The sequence below is a fragment of the Belonocnema kinseyi genome, chromosome 6 (assembly GCF_010883055.1).
Source record: "Belonocnema kinseyi isolate 2016_QV_RU_SX_M_011 chromosome 6, B_treatae_v1, whole genome shotgun sequence".
Lineage (NCBI taxonomy): Eukaryota > Metazoa > Arthropoda > Insecta > Hymenoptera > Cynipidae > Belonocnema > Belonocnema kinseyi.
The window spans coordinates 145,529,212-145,549,030 of NC_046662.1; the positions used below are offsets into that span (position 1 = coordinate 145,529,212).

The window sequence follows — 19,819 nt, forward strand, 5'->3', positions numbered from 1 at the left end:
ATCTGATATATGAAGCTTCATTATGGATAAAATACTTAAAGATGATCGTTTTACTCACATTTTCAATGATCCAAAATTCAGAAGAATTCCAAAGAATGAACGAAAAGTGAAGATTGACAAACGATTTCAATCTATGTTTAAAGATAAAAAATTTTCTGTAAATTCTACCATAGACAAAAGGGGAAAACCTAGTGTCCAATCTTCCGGAGAAAATCTTCGAAAGTATTATAATATATCTGACAGTGAAGATGATGAATCGCTTAATACTGGTTCTGGAATTGTTAGAAAAACATTAAAGAAAATAATTAAGGAAAAAGGATGTCAGGTAAATAATGCATTTAATAAAGGCAAAAATTTACTTGTTAAAGTCGGTGATAAAGAGAAAGAAAGCGCCAGTGAAGGCGCACAGGAATCGTTATTAGTTAATAAGAAAGAGAATAAAACCCAATTGTGTACTGGAAGAAAAAACGAAAATACCAAAATATCTCATGATATTAAAAAGAAGTTAAGAGATTTGTCAGTGGATTATGCTCGAGGGGAAGGTCTGCTTGTTTCAGACAGTTCTTCTGATGAAGAAAGTTTATACAACAGTGGTAAGATAGTTTTATTTCAGTTGAATTTTGTATTTTAAACGTATAATTTTTTCCACTATGGGCACGTTTCAGAATTTGTCGTTTCAAATTAATTTTTCTCCCTTGGGATGAGCAAAGTTTGGTTTACATGGAAAGAACAAAACAGCTGTGGTTACCGTGACTCACTGTGCTGATGCGCGTAATGGGAAAAAGGGCTTTGAATCGCTTGGAAATATGTGAAATTTGTGATCAAAACGTTTTTCATCGCTGGGACATCACACTGTTGATGCGTGTAAAATAATGCTGAACACTGTGATCGCAGTGGTGAACACTGTGATCGCAGTGGTGACCACTGTGAAGGTCCTAACTGTGATTCATGCGCATGATCGCCGTGAACACGTCAATTTCATATATTTTGCATCATTTTGAAGTACTCTTTCCGTATCACGCACATCAGCACCGGGAGTCACAGTGACCAAAGCCGTTTTGTTTTCTCCGTGTAGAAAAAGTTTACGTTTTTAAGACCGTAAAACATGTCCATTTGAGACTTTTAGTTTGTTTATATACAAGGCTTCCTAGTTTGATCCTTATTTAATAACCCCAATAACAGAACTTAATTTACGCAATAATATATTTGTTCACGTGGACAATACCTTCGCCCGGGGAGGTTTAGACTTTTTCAAGGCAGATTCAGGACGTCTAGCATACTATGAAAGTTAACACCGAGGTTATCACTTGCTTCAAGAATCTGTGCTTTTGGGGGATGTTATAACCTGGGTCATTGAGTTATTAAAGAATTAGTAGGGAAACTAGTGATTCAAAACAAGGCTATAATTTATCACTTCTTAAATTTTACCGCTCCATATTGAAAAAGTTTTATCAACTTGTTTTTCAAACTTCCAGAATTTGATAGTCGAAAAGAAGCGAGCCACTCAAGATTTCAAAAGTTAAAAAAAAACTGTTTTAAGAACTTGATAAATTATTAACATTGTAAATGCAATGTTCATACAAAGTTGTAATAGGAGTGAGACGGAAGAAAAGGGCGAGCAGAGTAAAAAACTGATAGAAAATAATGATATTCATATTGATCCTGAAAAAGGAAGATTGCAAGTTGAAAGTTTGAGCAAAAAAGACACAAAATAAATGTAGTGTAGCGTCTTTCTAGTAATTTAATAAAGAATAATTAATACCTTTAAGGGCATGTGACACATCCAAATACCTGTATTACCGACCTCACTTAATCAGTTCATTGAATATTCTTTTGAACCTAAGAATTTTTTTTGTAATTAAGGGCGTGTGATACTTAGAAAATTGTCGATTTTACCAGTTTTAGGTTCCCCCGACTTTTTTTCTAGAATAATAAATCTTTTATCTTAAAAATTTGGGAAATGACAGCGAACATGCTAACGGACGTCCCCACACACTCTTTTTGTGGGTTAATTTAAAAAAGTTTTAATTTAGAAAAATATGATTAATTTGCATAGCGCTTAGGAATTAGTATCGATTTTTCCAGTGTTAGATTCTCCCGGCTTTTTTCCTAGGGCAAGAAATATTTTGTCTTCAAAATCTGGGAAATGATAGCGAGTATGCTAACGGACGTCCCCGCAAACTTTTTTTGTTTTTTTTATTCAAAAAAATTTTTATATTGCTAACAACGTGGTTGTATATTTCGAGGTTATATGTGTTACAATTCTCCCGAGCGTTACTTCCAAACTACACAATATTGTTTGACGAAAACTTTTGACTTTCAAATAAACATAGTAACTAATCGTCCGGAACTAACCTTTTTTGCAGGCAATTAAAAAAGTTTATTTCATAAATAATTTTCAAATTATCAGAAAGGCAGAGATGAAAAACGACGTAACCTCAAAATAATGCACATGCATAAAATTTTTATTTAGCACAATAAATTTTTTTGTTATAATCCCTCAAAAAAGAGTCCGGGGACGTCCATTATGATATTTTATAGCATCTCCGAATTCAGTTTTTAAAAATTTTCATTTTATGTGGGAAAAAGCCGGGAGAACTGCACCCGATTGACCACACAACGAAGTATCACATGCCCTTAAAATATCCAGCTGATATAATATGTAATATAGGTAATATAGGTATTTGGCTAATGCACAAGCCCTTTAGTCGGAATTTAATTAAAGGACAATATTTTTTTGAACTATTGTTACTTCACTTATAGATTTAGTTTTATTTAAATCCAATAAAAATTGGATTATTTCTTTAATTTATAATGAAATACTTACTATACAGAGGATACTCACATTTTTGAACTACCCCAAAGAGGTCCTTCATATATTACGTAAAGTGCTTAGGGGAGGTGAATTCTTAGTCAGCCGTTACGACAATTGTGAGAAACTACAAAATAAATCGAAAAAATCCTCACAGGGGGGTGGGGGGTCCACAATTGCCGGGAAATTGCATTACGTAATATATTTATGAACCTCAATGTTTAATTCCTGAAAGTTGCCACGTTATAACATCTAGACAAAAAAAGAAATGTAATTTTTCCCAAATTTTTTAAATCTTACCTTTTCACAACGCCTATGGGAAACGTGGTTTCCGTTAATTTGGTTGAATTTTTTATATTTTACGTGTCTCGTCATTCTGAACAAATGCCTCAATGAGCACAAAGTCCAACACTCGAGTCCCAAGATAAGGCCCGCCGAAGTCAGTATAATGAGGGTATCGGCTCTACAAGTTCACTTGGTTATTTTCCTTACTCGAGAAGAGTGGTTTTGGTTATTTGCCTGAATTTTTATATGTTACTCGTCTCGGCGTCCTGTACAAATGTCTCAATGGGAACAAAGCCCAAAACCCAAAGGGATCCAAGAAAAGGCCCGCCGAAGTCAGTGCGATGGGGGTATCGGCTCTACTCGTAATCTAGGCCGTTGACTCGTATTGGAAACGTACCCCCAATATAAAGTAAATGAAAGAATTAAAAAAGAATGGCCGTTGCCGCTTGCATGAGAATTACCCAGAGATCACCATGCGGAGCTTGCAAAGTCGGACTTAAACTACTTTGTCATCGTCAGTCTGTCAGTCGTTATAGTTATAAAGTTCTTCAATATTATGTTTTTTCTTGTTTTAGATTTACAAGGTCTCGCGTTTTTTATTTGTTAAATCAAGTTTTATCTCACTCTGAACTATCCTGACAAGGGCCCTTCAAAACTTATCGCCGATCTTCTACGCAACACTATGGGAAAACTAGCCAACTATACTTAAAAGAACCTTTAAAAGACAAATGACTATTGCTGCGATCGTCTTCTGTTTTTGTGCATACACGACAAAAAAACGACGATCGCTGGGATCGTTTTCTGTATTCGTGCATACGCGACTAAAAAGCGAATATCTCTGCTATCGTTTTCTGTTTTTCGCATACACGATAAAAAAGAACGACGATCGCTGCGATCGTTTTCTGTTTTCGTGCATACACAAAAAAAATGACGATCGCTGCGATCGTTTTCTGTTTTGGTGCATACACGACAAAGAAATGACGATACTGGTAAAGTGACGGCAGCGGCCTTTTCACTTGTAATCGTAGTATCTCTTTTCAACTGCTTTGACTTTGTTAGATTCTGGAGTAGAGTATATGTTCTTGCAGTATTTTAATAAACATTGGGAAGTTTGAACAACAAAATACAGTAGTTTGTGTTGCTGCGCAATTGTCAGATTTATAAGGTTTTACGTCTGTTTTAAAGCGTGATTTCTTCGAGTCCCTTAGGATTTAGAATAATCTTCATTGCACTCAAACTCTAGCATTTTGAAATTTACTATTATTATCCGTTATTGCTCTGCAGATCAAAATATCGAAAATATCGAGGACTGAGTCCTAATCACTCGACAAAGCGAGGTACGTGCGCTTTCACTTTAGCTTCAGGCTTGTCTCATTTAGGTAATCCTTGATATTTCTAAAGTACACAGCTGTATAATCTTTTGTAAAATCATCTTCGAGAAGTTTCGCGTCTTTTCAGAACGAACGAATCTGAACACGCCTACGGACCCTGGGCTTTCGCCTCCACCCTCAAAATTGTGAGTCTCCCTCATACTCTCAACTCTATCTGTAACTGACCTGCGACATTACAAGTCAAGCCTTGTTACAGTAAACCCCTTATGCTCATCTCTCAGATTAAAACGTCACATTTAAACTTACGTGTGAACTATCTTCATTTCCTTAACCCTTGCTTATCGTTACATCTAAGAGCTCAAACCAAGTGCTCAACAGTTTGGTTATTTTATTTCAGTACTGTTTTAAATGTGTTATTTTCTATTCTTAATCTCGCATCTGTATATTTGAAGATATATTTTCACAATAAATGTTAAAAAATATGTTCAAATATTATTTCTTTTTCACTTTTGAAACCAATATTTAATTCTCATAAGTGACATTTACCACTACTTTTGGTTATCAATTATGTGCATTTTATGAATATTTAATAATTTACTTTTTTCGCAACCAAAGCTACGAGAAAAAGTTGTGCATTCTACCTTTTATACTATAATAGTTTTATACTATAAACTATACTATATACTATAAACGCTTTTCCTCCCCGTACCATGCGACCTATGCGGAACTTCAACATTTAAAAAGTGGAGATTGCTGTGAGGTACCGTGAGGAGCTTAATCATCCTGCTCTTGAGATTAATGATCTTTCACGTGTTTGTTTTAACTGTGATTTATTACTTACACGAGATGAAGCGGCCTTGCAGAATCCAGATAGTCTTAGATTGAATGTTCTTAAACAAAGATCCACTGAAACATGTATGATTTATAATAGTCCAAGAGCCCGCTCTGAAAAGGTGCCTGGAATCGTTAGACGATTCTTACGAATTCTAAATGATTCGTCATGAGAACATTGCCCTTAAAAACCAATCTACACATTCTAAGTCCTTTCTGCCAACAGATCCTGCCATTCATCTCTCTCCAGTCTAGATTTCTGAATCTCGTACGAAACGTGATCTTTTTGAGTGATTCCAATAGACTCTAGCAACTTGGAAATGACAGTAGTCCTTATTCCGTGGCTGAGAGCCCACCACTGTTTGACGGAAATTGAGTTTGTGAAATGGGTTATCCCAGTCAAGGAATTTTCAGCGTCGGCGTTCACAGTCTGCTCCAGAGTCAGGTTAACAGGCTCTCGAGCCAAATTTCCTACATTTCTTTTGATACTAAAGGATCCCCTCAAGAACTTCCATTTCAGATCGGACTCGCTCAACTGCAGATTCAACAAATCGAAGACGTAACTCAATGACCATCTGGCGTAATTGGGCTGGTTGAACATGACAAACAAACCATCGATCTCGTAAACTGAATCGATGCATAGTTCAAGGTCACTCGAACGAATGCTCCTCGAAAAGTGGAAAAAAGTCTCGATCATTTGCACGTACTACATGTAGAATTGTGCAGTTTTACCGTGATCGCCACTCAAAGTCGAAGAACTGAACAACTTGTAGTTAATCAACAGATTTTTGACATAAGAGGAAATGTCAAGAACTCCTCGATGCTCGCTAGGATCATTCATGGCCTTCTCGAGATCCGTTTGCAACGGTTAAAATGTTTTCCTTTGAGAAAAGAGTTTATAGAACCGCCGGCCAAGACTTCTGAGTTTATCAGTATGTCAGCGATCCCGGAACCATCGATTTACTTGCCAACGGCTTTCAAGATTGCCAATTGCAAGTGAAATCCGCCAATATTTATGAAGATGTGATCGAATTTCGGACTCTCGGATACTTGTATCTGTTTGACCATTTTAGCAATGGCTAGATCGTATGTGCAGATGATTTCTGGTTGATGTCATTCCTCGGCGATTCGAGACGCTTGGATGAGAGTCTCGAGGACAACCGAATACGACGTTGGCGAAGAATTAATCTGAGGAAGACACCGAACGATTTGCTTTTCGCTATCGTCTACCGTCATGCAGGAAGAGAATCCTATCCACATAGGGGTATTCTTGATACGCGAGAAACTGACCGCCCAAAAAAGATCTTGTGTCATGGCGATTTCTCTAGAAAAAAAAATACAACTCTTTACGCCTTTATCGATTTTGTCGTACGGTAACAGTGACATCCTGGTGACGGGTTTTCAGTAATACGGTTGAACTTCGCGCTGAACCTCTTCGAATCTACGCCTCTTACGTGGAACTATGCAATCAGCATCGCTGGGATTGTCACTCTAAGATTCGACTCACAAAAAGTCGTCGGGCGTACACAGTTCTGAGGAAGAAGAAATACCAGTAGGAATAAGTTTGTTTTCCTCATGAGCCGTGAATGTCATTTCCGCCTCCAACTCTTCAACAGCATTGTACGAAATGCAGTGACCATATTTGTCTAATATGGTCACAACTTTTCTGCTGCTGGTGAGAGATTTCATTGTCAAGCTGAGCATCATTTGCTTCGATGGTTTCACGCGCCCGTTCGTGATCATATAAATGATATCACTACATACGGACCTGACTCAAACATCGTGTCCTGAATTCCGTCTTTCCCAATCAGGTCCTTGAATCAAACTACTAACGAATTCAAATAAAAGATTTGGAGTGTTGCTTTCCCCTTCCAAAATGTTTTCGACCCTTATCTTATGAGGAAGCTTCTTGACCGGCATTTTCTAGATTGCATTTCGGAGCTCGAAAGCTACTTGCTCTAAACGGGACGATTTTTCAGTATCGTTGAGCAAGCTATCGTAAACTAGACTGTCAAGATCCATACCTATTTTATAAACTATTCTTTTTCAAAATGGTTTAGCCCCACAATCGATTGAGATTTCCCCGCAAAAATTTTCGAGAATTTTGGCCTGCAATAAATCGATTTTATAATTTTGGACGTCTTCTTCTCCAAATGTACCATCGCCTGATTCGACGAAAAGTAGCTTGTACCTTGCGAGCAATTCTACCAAGTAATAAACTTGCTCCCCCTCGATGATGTTTTTCTCGTTATAAATTTTCCGAGCAAATCGGAAGCTGCGGCATGAAGCTGTCGAACACTGCGCCATTCGCCAGTTTCTGAGTTTTTCCTGCTTTTATTAGTCGCGTTGGAGTGATATAAAGCATAGCAAGTTTTGTGGTAGTAAATGTCTTTAGAATTTTCCAAAACTCTTTGAATCGGCGTATCTTGTAGAATTTCTGTTAACCCGTATAATTTATCGCGCGCATCTTTCGAAGAGCACAAAATGGGAAACTCTCGACGCAGTTTGACGCGCCGTTGTTTTTTAGAACAGAAAATGCAAACAACGCCGAAACAAATTCCGATTGACGTTTCCTTCAAGCTCGTTTTCCTGAAGCTCATTTTCCTGAAAGTAAAAAAAAATAAAGACTGCAAGAATCATGGATATTTTTTTTTAAATACATTTCTATGTAACGACTCATTTTTATTTTATAAGGGTGTTTGATAATTGCCCTAAACTAAAATCCTAATCGTTTCATTTTACTCATCAAATATTAAACTTAAAGTTTTCTTCGCTGTATTTCAAAATAGAAATTAAACTAGAGGGGGGAAATGTCTAATTGCAATACTTTTTCTATAAGACGTTTCCGAAAAATTCTAACCTAAGCAGCGTGAATAATTTTTCAGAAGTGTCTTGTGCAAAAAGTATTTAAATTAGACATTTTTCCCCTGTGTAGTTTTATTTCTAATTTGAAACATTTACTATATACAGAACAAAAAATCTTCAAGTTTGATATTTGATGAGTACAATGAAACGATTAGGTTTTGAGTTTAGGGCTAAGCTGTCAGATAACAGTAATTTAAAAATACTTACATTTTCTGTTTCATCTTAGAACATAGACAAATACTCATCCTTATCCCTCTTTTTTAAACAGCAACTTCCTGAAAGCACTTCACGTGTAGGCACTGTTTTCTGCGACTTTTAGTTCGCCATATTTATAATTTTTTTTTCTTTCGAAAATCAATTATTTTTTTAATCTTCGAAAACTTGCTGCCAGTGAATGAAATAATTTTTCCATCACTGGCATGGCACAGGAAACACGGCATTTTCTTTAGAATGAAGCAAAATTCTGTTTCTGAACCTACTCTGCCAAACTCTTCGAAACGTAAACAACCCATTGTTCGGCCGCTGACTCACGACGAAAGTGGGGATAACGGATCGAGATTGTCGAGGTCTCTCTCTCTCTCTGCCGCACTCATACGCCTTTTAAAATGCAATCAGTCTGATAATTTTCATCTTATCGAAAATGTCCATTTAAAAAAAAAAAAATTTAATTGGTTATACCCATCTTGTAGGGCTCTCAAAAATAACTATTTTTGTTTTGTGGACTTTTTTTCATATCTTGCGTTGTTTGGCTTCAAATGTTCGTTTTATTTTGATTTTATAAATTTAAAAAATGTTATAAGTCTGATAATTTCCATTTCATGGAAAAATGGCATAAGAATATATTTTTCGAATTTCTGAATACTATGAATATCCGTTCATAGATTTTGTAAATTGCAAAAAAATGGTCTCAAAAATTTTCAGAATGCTGTAACTTTTTGTATTTTTATCCAAAATGACTGGCTAACGAACATAACCTTCATTTTAGGACACTAAAAGAGTATACCAAAGTTCAATCCAATCTGTTAATTCTTTTGCAAGTTACCGTACTAGCAATCTAAAACGTAAAATTGGCCCGCCCAAGCCCGTCTGCTCTTTGGCTACAATTTTTGTGTAGGACTTTTTTGTCTAACAGAAAAAGGTACCTTGTCGATATTTCCATCCCCTTTAATGCCACGGTGCCGAAGGTTGTGGCAAGGTGGGACCCGGCACCGCAAGTGTTTCTTGTTTTGCAGGTGAAAAAGTAGTTCCTAGTGTAATTAGCAAGTGTCTAAGATAAAAAGGTTGTTTGTCCGTTCAATTCCGATAAAGATTAATAATTATTAATTGCTTTTGGCAGAATTAAAAATGGCACCGTTGGTTTTTAAGGGTAATGTTCTCAGGACGAATCATTTAGAATTCGTAAGAATCGTCTAACGATTCAAGGTACCTTTTCAGAGCGGGCTCTTTGACTATAATCGCCTGAATAATGATTTACTACGGCTTAGTGTTCAGGCTCGGGTTGATATATATATTTGATCAAAAAGATTTACGTTCCTCACGCAACTCGCATCTGCTTGCAACACCTTAATGAAACAGGTTTTCTTTAAGAAACTTCTATGCTGGCTGGAAATATTTAAATCTCTATAATTTTTCCTGGAATAGAAGTCAGCAGATTCTTTACAGTATGAAGAGAATCAGCTCTGATAAATCATGGTAAGTTTCTTGATTCTGATACTTTAACTGATGAAGATTTTACTTATCTCACGCCCTTATCAAAAGCTCAAAAACTTTGCGTGGCATATTGACATAAAAAAATACGTATCGAATATTTTTGAATGTTAAACAAGAAAAAAAATATTTTACGTGAAAAAAATTGGTGGTAAATATTGTGTGGAATGCCCCATAATAATTTCTTAGATGAAGTCCAATCAAACAGAATTCGAGAAGAATTTGAGTGATTGGACATGAAAGAAGTATCTGCCGAACAATTTCTTTGACGTTGAAGAAACAAAAAGCGTTTTCACATACCTTAATGATAAGGTGAATGTATCTCAAAGAAATACAACGGGAAAATGAGCAATTTTGATTTTCAACCGAAAATTGCATTATGGGTATATCTTCGGTTATTGATTTTCTTCCATGAAATGGTAATGATACTGAATATGATATCCCGAACCTAGTTTTGGGCGCCCTCAAGGATTATGGCTTAACGGAATAATTGCAAGGTGTAATAGTGAATAAGGTAGCGGCGAATACTACATTTATAGAACTTTCGCTGTTTCTCACTCTTCATAAGTTAAGTTGTTCAAGGTGTGATTCTTGATTTAGACATGTCTGAAACTTTCAAAGAAGAAAACGATAGTGTTAATGAAGAAACAAGATATGATTAAGAAAGTCATAAAGAAGTTATTACATCTAAATGAAAAGAATTTGTTAGATTAAGTGTGCTTTTTAAAAAACTAAAATATTTTGAACAATGGCATGAGAAATTAAAATCTGCTTGCGACTATATGGGAGAAAAAATAAAGTCTCCAGTTTTTAACGCATCAACTAGGTAGGATCCAGATTTTCATATGATTAGCGATGAAACTTTGCCAATAGAAATTTGTGTTAAAAAGAATATTACCATTCAACTAGCTATAGCCGCATTTGACTTGCTGCTGGGAATATTGGAATGTGCAGTAAAAAAAAAAAGACAAAAGTCAAGAACGAACTGCCCGCAATAATAAGCTTCTTAATGCTCTTTAACCCGCACGAGGTAAACTTACAAAACATTATTAAAAATACAATAGGATTTATTGCATGCACATTTTAGATCCAAGGCATAAATTTGAGATATGTAGTTTGTCCGAATGGGGTCAAGAAATGGTATCCGTATCTATTAACACTTACAAGATGCGTTGAATCTCGTATTTTCAGGGTGGCCACACGTTAGGGAAGTCAGGAAAATGTCACGGAGAAAAAAGTTTGTCAGGGAAATGAAGTAGCTATCAGGGTAAAGAAACCTCTTATCGTTACAAAAATAACCCCCGTAATGTATGAGCTGAAATTGCAACACCTTTATCAAATATATTTCTCAGTCTATGTGTGTATATTAAAAAATTACAATTTACCTTTTTTGATGCATCTTTTAATGGTTTTAAACAACTTCGAGCACAACAGTTATTAACGAGATAAATATATTTTTATATAACGAACAATTTAAATTTTCAGATCGATAGAAAATTTTTGGAGAGCAGACTTTTTCTAAAATAATTTTTTCTAATAGTTTTTGAAACTATTTTTAAAGAGAAGTTGAAATAATTTTAAAACCCTAAAAAGCAGAAATATACATAGTCTACCACCAATCAAATTCAAACGAATTTCACAATAAGGGTAGTTTTTTGGGGTTACTAAAACTTAATTCCTGACAGCATTGAGTCGATAAAAAAATCATATGACCGATCTACCTGGATAAGGCCGAACTTGTACGAGTTTCACTAAGGCAGGTGTCCAAAAATCTACATATTCTACCACCAATCAAATTCAGACCAATTTCGCGACAAGGGTATTTATTTGGAGTTGTCGGAATTTCATACCTTAGAGCATTGGATCTATCGAAAAACCAGGTACTGTTATACCTGGATAAGTTCTAAATTTGAGAAGTTTCGATAGTAGGAGAGTCGAAAACATTCTCGAAAGTTTTCTTATCAAATTTAGCCATATTTCACGTTAGGGGTGGTTTTCTGAGGTATTTGGAACATTAATCCTTACCATGTTAACCCGCTGGAAAAATTAAGAAACCGAACTACCTTAATAAAATCGAATTTGTACAAGTGAATATGATAGTAGATAGGGACATTTAATGTTTTCGACACATGAATGTGTACGGCTCCATAATCCCGAGGGAGTCGGATCAGACTAGCGTATGACCGGATTTCGACGGGAACAGTAATGGAAAAATTGCTTGTCTTTCTGTGCCCAACATAATGGACAGGGCGACACTACGCCTGTAGTCGGTAATCTGCACTACAGTAAGTTAAAGCAAACGATAGCGCGCGGCACCTAAGAGCGCAGATTGGTCGGCCATGCAAGCCGGGTCGACAAGTCTCACTTCCACCTGTTGTTTCAAACAAGCTTCAAAAGTCTGCTCATTCATCTTTCTTACTAGAAATCTGGTTGAGGGGTCCAGGAGTGCCAGATTCCTTCGTAAATCATATGTCGATGTCAATGACTCTGTGGTCACTAGGGTGGTCCAAAATCATACCTGTTGAAATTTTTTTATTAGAGAGCATACCACCCCCCCCCTCTCATTTTGTAAGGTTGCCGGAAAAAAATTCCCTCCAAGTTAAAATCAAATTGTTTAATATTAAGATGAGCCGCAAAGGCCCGGAAAATCCCATAAGATTAACATGGAGAAATTTTTGCTTTCTGAAAAATACGATTCAGGTTTCTGGATTTAAATTTAGCTTACGGGGGATATTAAGAATTTGTTGGGGAGTCTCTAATCAATCATTTCCATTCAATTACTTTAAATTTTGATGCCCCCCCCCCCCTTGTGGAGCCCCGAAAATGCCCCAAAAAATTGAAATTGACATTTTTGCTATAAATTGACACATAATGCTCGGTTTTTTTCCTTTTTTGCCATTAATTTGATTTGTTTGTGAAGTAGAATGTTTTTAAATATTTTTAAACTAATTAACAATTGTGTGTGTTTACGAGGGCAATTTAAAGGAAAACCTTATAAAAATAATTTCAGAACGACAAAATTGAATGTAATTTTTATAGAATGAAGTCTTTCTAAAAAAATAGATTTTTCATGACTAATGCAAAACATTTTATGAATAAATATTAGTTATTTAAAGCATTTTTTTGAATTTCAAACATTTAACAATAAGAGATATACTTAATTGAATTGAGAAAAAATAAGATTTTTAATCGCAATTTTCAATAAAATGTTACGTTAATATTTAGTAAATTTAATACACAATACGATAATGGTTTAAACAAAAAAATTTGCTCTTTACAATGACCAATTGCCACATTAATTGCAGAAAAACAGAAGTTTCAAGCATTTATTTTCGAAAAAAAATGGTTTAAACAAACAAAATTTATTTAAACAAATAAGAATTTATATCAAAAAAGGTACTTGTATCTCCACGACGTAGATATTAAGAAAAAGTTACAATTAAATAATAAATAATTGCTTAAACACATACTAAATCCTTGAATGAAAGCTCATTATTTCTAAAAATGACCAGTTGTGCAATCAAACATTAAAAATCTACCTTTCAACGAGTGCGTGGAAAAAAATGATTGAAACAAAAATAAATTGTTCAAACAAGTGTTAATTAGTTGAAAAATATTTAAAACTATTTCACTTGACGAACAAAAATAATTTATGCCAAAAAATGGAAAAACAGAGCATTTATATGTCAATTTTGGGCAAAAATGACAATTTCAGTTTTTTGGGGCATCATAAGGGGGGTGGATGCATCAAAATTTAAAGTAATTTAATGGAACTGATTGATTAGAGACTCTCCAACAAATTTTTAATATCTCCCGCAAGCTAAGTTTAAATCCAGAAACCTGAATTCCATTTTTGCGAAAACCAAAATTTCTCCATGTTAATCTTGTGGGATTTTCAGGGCCTTTGCAGCTCGTCTTAATATTAACCGATTTGGCTCTAACTTGGAGGGAACTTTTTTTCCGGCAACCTCACAAAATGGGGGGGGGGTGGCATGCCCTCTATTACCACAGGGACACGATTGCGTTCACAACCAGTGCCACAACCACTATCTTTCTTCTCAATGCACTCATTACCTTATCGAGGTGGAGCAGGTGCTGTTCAATATCCTCTCTGTACTGAAAATACTGACAGATGACATGAAATGAGAGACCAGGGCGTGTCACTTTGCGAACAATAATGCAGTGTTTCGTGCTGAGCTCTGTACTCGGAACATAGCCTATCTCCTTATTGAAAACTGCCATGGACGCTTTAGGGCCGTACCTGTCTTCACACGTGTTATGTACAATGGCTTTAGATCCTAAGGGCGGTATTTTCTTATTATAGGAGTACGGCTCCTGAATCAGCGCGACATCAAAGCCAGTGTCGCATTGCAACTTGCGCAGTTCATATAAGACCGTCGATGAACCTGCTGCGTTATGTTACAGTATTTTGATTCTGTTAGGTCGGGTGTTTGATTTACCTGTGGCATTCTCCCAATGATCGAGACATGCCGGACCCCGATTTCGCGTAGGAAGATCATATCTAGTCATTATTACAACCGGATTAAATAGAGGATCACTAACAATCTGAGTCCAATTGTTTTTAATATTTAATCTCAGTCTACCCATATTGTTTTCATTTTTATTACGGATCTAAAATGCACAGAAGGGTGGTTACCCCTTACGACCTCCGAGAGAATACAACTTTTTCCGGGTAGGGAGGCGCCCAGCCTCTCATCCACCTCCGTTCAAAGACAGAGTTTTAAGCCCCTGTGTCAAGCCCACCATCACGGAGGTACAACGAGGCTAGTCTATAAACTTCCTACCTGGCTCGCCGTACTGATCCGCTTTTAGAGAGAGCCCACGAGTCTACTTCCCCATCTACACCCCCCACTCCCGCTGTACCCGGCTGGAGTTGCCACCGTAGGCCGCTTCTCTTTCCTAGTTCATACCTTATTTGATATATGATTTTACCTTCGTGTTTGCTTTATTCAGTATTGATGTGGGTTATTTATTATTTTTATTAGTTTTGCAGTATTTTGCCGTAATTTGTTTATCCTGCGTGTGTTATTAAGGCATGTATAGTCTAGTATTATTGTTATCTAGTTCAATTTGTATTCCTTCCGCCATGCTGCAGCACATGATGTCATACATTCTGGCGATGCTAATATAGATTTGATAGATTTTAGATCCTCAATTCGCGCGAACTCGTCTGTCTCTTTTCATTCATCGCAGCGCTGGACAGTGGGAATCTCTTTAATCTGTTCATGCGCGTCACTAAGTAGATGAAAAGGCATTAGGCTTTTTTTATTTCTGAAAAGAGAATTAAAAAATGCCTTATGCAGTAACAATATTCGAACTTTAGGGACTGTTAGATCCTTAAGGAATGAATATGAGTGTGGAACTGATCAAAGCCTCTGCCCATTAAACAAACTTCTTTGATTTGCGCCTCTAAATCCGGGAGCCGTCACCTATATGAAATAGTACCAAGATTGGTTCCATTACTCATCGATGAATAGCGGTGCGTCGATGGCTTCTGTGTGAATTGGATATGTCATCCAATTCCGTCCTATTTCTCGCGCCTAGGTTTGAAACTTCAGTATAAAAAAGCCAGAAAACATTCTAAGTCGCTCGCGCCTCCATTTGAAATAGGCGGTTGACTTGGAATAGATCCCCCTGATCCCTCTCGACCTTTGTTTGAAACGAAGAAGTAAAGCCAGAAAAATTCCAAGTCCCTTGCGCCTAGGTTTGCAAAGATATGCGAACATGAATAGATATGGAACCACACAAATTTTTCAAAGTCGCTCGCGCCTAGGTTTGCGAAAGCGGTGAAAATTCAAGGGTTCCCCAGGTTGACTCGAACCAGAGCGCTTCAAAGGAGTCATAGTTACTCCCACCGTTTACCCGCGCTTGCTTGAATTTCTTTACAAACAAGGAAGTTGTTTAAACAAGGAAGTTGTTTAAAGGCATTAAAAGATGCTTCGAAAAGGGTAAATTATATTTTTTGAATATAAACACAGAATGGAAAATAATTTTGATGAAAGACGTTGCAATTTTAACTTATACATTGCGGGGGTTATTTTTGTAACGATTAGAGATGAGAACTAATTACGCAGGTCCACAAAAAAGTGGGTTGTGCGAGGGATCAGAGTATAGTATATATACATATTTTGGGGCGCTGAACACGAATCTGGCATCAGTTTTTTCCCAACACGTCAAGATTTCCCCCTGGAGGCGGAAAATTCCCTAGCAATTCAAATTTTCTAGGTATAAATTACCCTTGGTATTAAGATTATCTAGAAACAAATCAGGTATGATATTTTTATGTATTGTAGGGCGCCGAATACGAATCTTAAACTAGTTTCTCTCTGCCATATCAGGGTTTTCCCCTAGCCGCGGAAAATGCCCTATAAAATCAGCTTTGTCGGGTATGTAATAACCCTTGTTATTGAAATCGTCTAGAGAAAGATCAGACATGATGTTTTATGTATTCTGGTGCACAGAATACGAATGTGAGACAATTTTTGTCGCTATCGCATCAGGGTTTTTTCCTAGGCGCGGAAAATTTCTTAGAAAATCATTTTTGTTGGGTATGAAATAACTTTTGTTATTGGAATCGTCTGGAAACAGATTCGAGCATGATACATTTATATTTTTGGGGTTTGAGAACGAATTTTGCATTAGTTTTCGGCAAGCTCATCAGAGTTTTCCTCTATACGCGAATATTTCTCTAGAAAATCACCTTTCTCTTATATGAAATTGCGCTTGGTATTGGAATCATCTCGAAACAGGTCAGCCATGATATCTACATGTATTGTGGTGAATTGAGTACAAATCTGACGTAAGTTTTCCCCCAGTACCTCAGGTTTTTCTCCTAGACTCGGAAAATTCCCTAAAAAATCAGTTTTGTCGTGTATGAAGCAACCCTTGTTATTGCAATCGTTTGCATGATATATTTATATTTTTTATGCTTTAGATATGAATGAAGCATCAATTTTCACCAAAAACGTCACGGTGTTCCCCTAGATGCGAACATTTTCCTAGAAAATCATATTTTGCTTGTATGAATTTACCTTTGGTTTTGAAATCGTTTGGAAATAGGTTTGGCATGGCATCTTTATGTATTTGGGTGCGCTGAATATGAATCTGACATTAGTTTCCTCTCAGTACCTCAGAGTTTGTTCCTGGATGTGGTGCATTCCTTAGGAAAGAAGGTTTTTTCGTATAGGGAGTTACCCTGGTTGTTTAATTAATGTGGAATGTAATCCAAATACGATATCATGACGCATTTTGGGGCACTGAATACAAACGTGATCTTTATTTTCCCCCAGAAGGTATGGGTTTTCCACTAGATGCAGAAGATTCCGTAGAAAAGCAGGTTTTCGTGTACCGAATTACCGCTGGGTAATTCGGTTTTTTTCTGATCGCGTGATAAGAATATCTGACTATTCTTAAACTTCGAAGAGAAAACCCTGTTTCTTATAAATTTCAAATGGTACAGTTACAGCTGAAGAACCACAAGTGTTATTTGAATCTGATACCTCAGAGCATGCTGGAAGCGATGACAACTGCCCTGAAAAGGGATGTGTAGAATGATTTGTTTTCCGGTTTCGTAAGGTAATAGCCTCCAGCGTTGTCAGGCACGCTGCCCTGCAGGGGCCGTTGGGTTTCGAGGATGAAGCCTTAGTGTGTCCGACGACGAGTTGACTATATCCTCGTCAAAGTTGGAAAGCCCTCATACTTAGACTTAGGGAGGTATGAGGGTTATCATCCTTAGCACGGTGGACTCATCTGCGATCCCACAAATGTGATAGCAAGCGTCAATCCTTTTGCTACATTTGTGGTGAGTATAAAATGAAGAGCGATGCGAGAAAGTTTTCAGACAAGATGAAAAGTATTTATAGAAATTGCTTTGGTTTTGAGGTGACTCATCAAGAAATGGAATGGGTCCCGAATTTAATATGCAGCACTTACAGTATTTCGTTGAGCCGATGGAATGAAAAAGAGGATCGATCGAAACTAAAATTCAAGCTACCGATTAGATGGAGACAACCGAAAGGTGAGGAAGATTGCTATTTCTGTATGACGAATTTTGCAGGATTCAATAATCGCAATATTTCTTAAATAGTTTACGCAGATTTTTCCAGCGTAACAAAGCCGACGCTTCTATCTGATAATGCTGAGAATATAGTAGAAGTTGCATCCGAAATCATTGCATCTACCAGTAAAATGGAAAGTGAAGACTGTTCAGAGCAAGAGTACGAGAGATGTTACGAAATGGATGATGTAACAAGTTCTGTAGATGATGAGGATTACACTCCATCTAACCATTCTGTACCACAAACCTTCTCACAACAGTAACTTAATGATTTAATTAGGAACTGAGGGTTATCGAAAGATAGAGCCGAGTTACTAGTCTCAAGGTTGAAAAATAAGTATTTGCTATTTAGTAAAACGAAACAATTTTTACCGAGATAGAGATATGGAGTTCAGAAAGTATTTGTCGCGAGATGCAGATCTAGTTTATTGTATAGATCTAAAAGGCTTTATAAATAAACTAAAGACAAATTCGTACAGAGCTGCAGAATGGAGGCTGTTTATAGATTTATCAAAACGTAGTATACAGGCAGTGTTGCTTTATAATACGCATAAATGTGCACCGATACTAGTAGCGCACTCAGCAGTATTGAAAGAAGAATATGTTAATATTGAAGTAGTTCTGAAGAAAATAAAGTATGAATAGCATAAATGGCAGATTTGTGGGGATCTCAAGTTTCTATCTCTTATTCTTGGGCAACAATCAGGAGGATCGGTTTTGTTTCCAGACCCACACAATGTGATAAACGAAGCACTTGTCGATCCTGCAAAAATCCTTCTGCCGCCCCTTCATATAAAGCTTGGATTGATGAAACAATTTTTTAAAGCACTAGACAAAGGCGGTCAATGCTTTGCTAATTTAGGTTATAAATTTCCAGCTATTTCTGACAACTGAAAGAAGGTATATTTGATTGTCCACAAATTCGCACCATCATGAAGGGTGACAAATTTATGGATGTAATGAATGATGTTGAAAAGACGGCATGGGTCAGTTTCAAGAAAGTTGTACAACACTTTCTGGGTAATAACAGAAGTGAAAAATATAGGGAGATCGTGTCTGTTATGGTTGAAAACTTCAGGAAACTAGGTTGTTTGATGAATCTCAAATTGCATTTTCTTCGTGCACATGTTGATTACTTTCCAAGAAACTATGGAGAATTCAGTGAGTAGCAGGGAAGGCGATTCCATCAGTAGATCAAGAAGAGGAGCGTTGGTATCAAGGACGATGGGATGAGCATATGATGGCAGACTTCTGCTGGATGTTAAAAAGAGATTGTAAGAGAAAAGGAACAAAGAGAAGAAGAAACCCACTCCATAGATCTTACAGTGATAAACATGTGCGTAAGGCCAGAAAAAACAATATAATAAAATTATAGTTCTAGTATGGGAACCTAGTTAATGTTGAAAAACTCATGTCAAATGAGGTTTCAGTGTGGCGGTCGACAAGACAAAATTTTGAAGTAGGCTTAGTCCCCTCTCCTTAAATTCTGCTGGAGCAACTAAAGCTAATGAAGAATAACTCAGATTTGATTCACTTCTACTAAGACCTGGCTACATTATATGTTTGATATTCAATGTAACAAGGATGACGTCATACCCACGAGAATTACGTTCATAGCAAAATTTACCTCTGACCTGTTTACAGAAGATTTCAAAAACAAGGGCAACTTCATACACGAAAAAGCTGTTTTCATAGGGAATTTTCCGCGTCTAGGAGAAACCCCCAATATGCTAGAGAGAAAATAGTCTCAGATTCGTATTCGGCGCCTTAAAATACATCAGAAGTTTTGTGGTTTGATTCCCAATGTAGTGAAGAAACGGTAAGATCTTTTTGTCAAGAAATAATTTTAATTTTAAAAATTATTTTCCATCTAGTCTGATTAGACATTAAGAATTTTCTGTTATTGAAGAT

General features: G+C 36.5%; 1 protein-coding gene across 5 annotated transcripts in view; it reads left to right on the top strand.

The window, feature by feature from the left end:
- The window catches only part of LOC117174319 (ESF1 homolog), a 247,024-nt gene that overhangs the window by 44,331 nt on the left and 182,874 nt on the right, over positions 1-19,819 (top strand). For all 5 annotated transcript variants that reach the window (XM_033363327.1, XM_033363328.1, XM_033363330.1 and 2 more), the window contains one exon: positions 1-593. In XM_033363327.1, the coding sequence (XP_033219218.1) occupies positions 23-593 (571 nt within the window). In that variant the 5' untranslated portion in view covers positions 1-22. The remainder of the gene's footprint in view (positions 594-19,819) is intronic.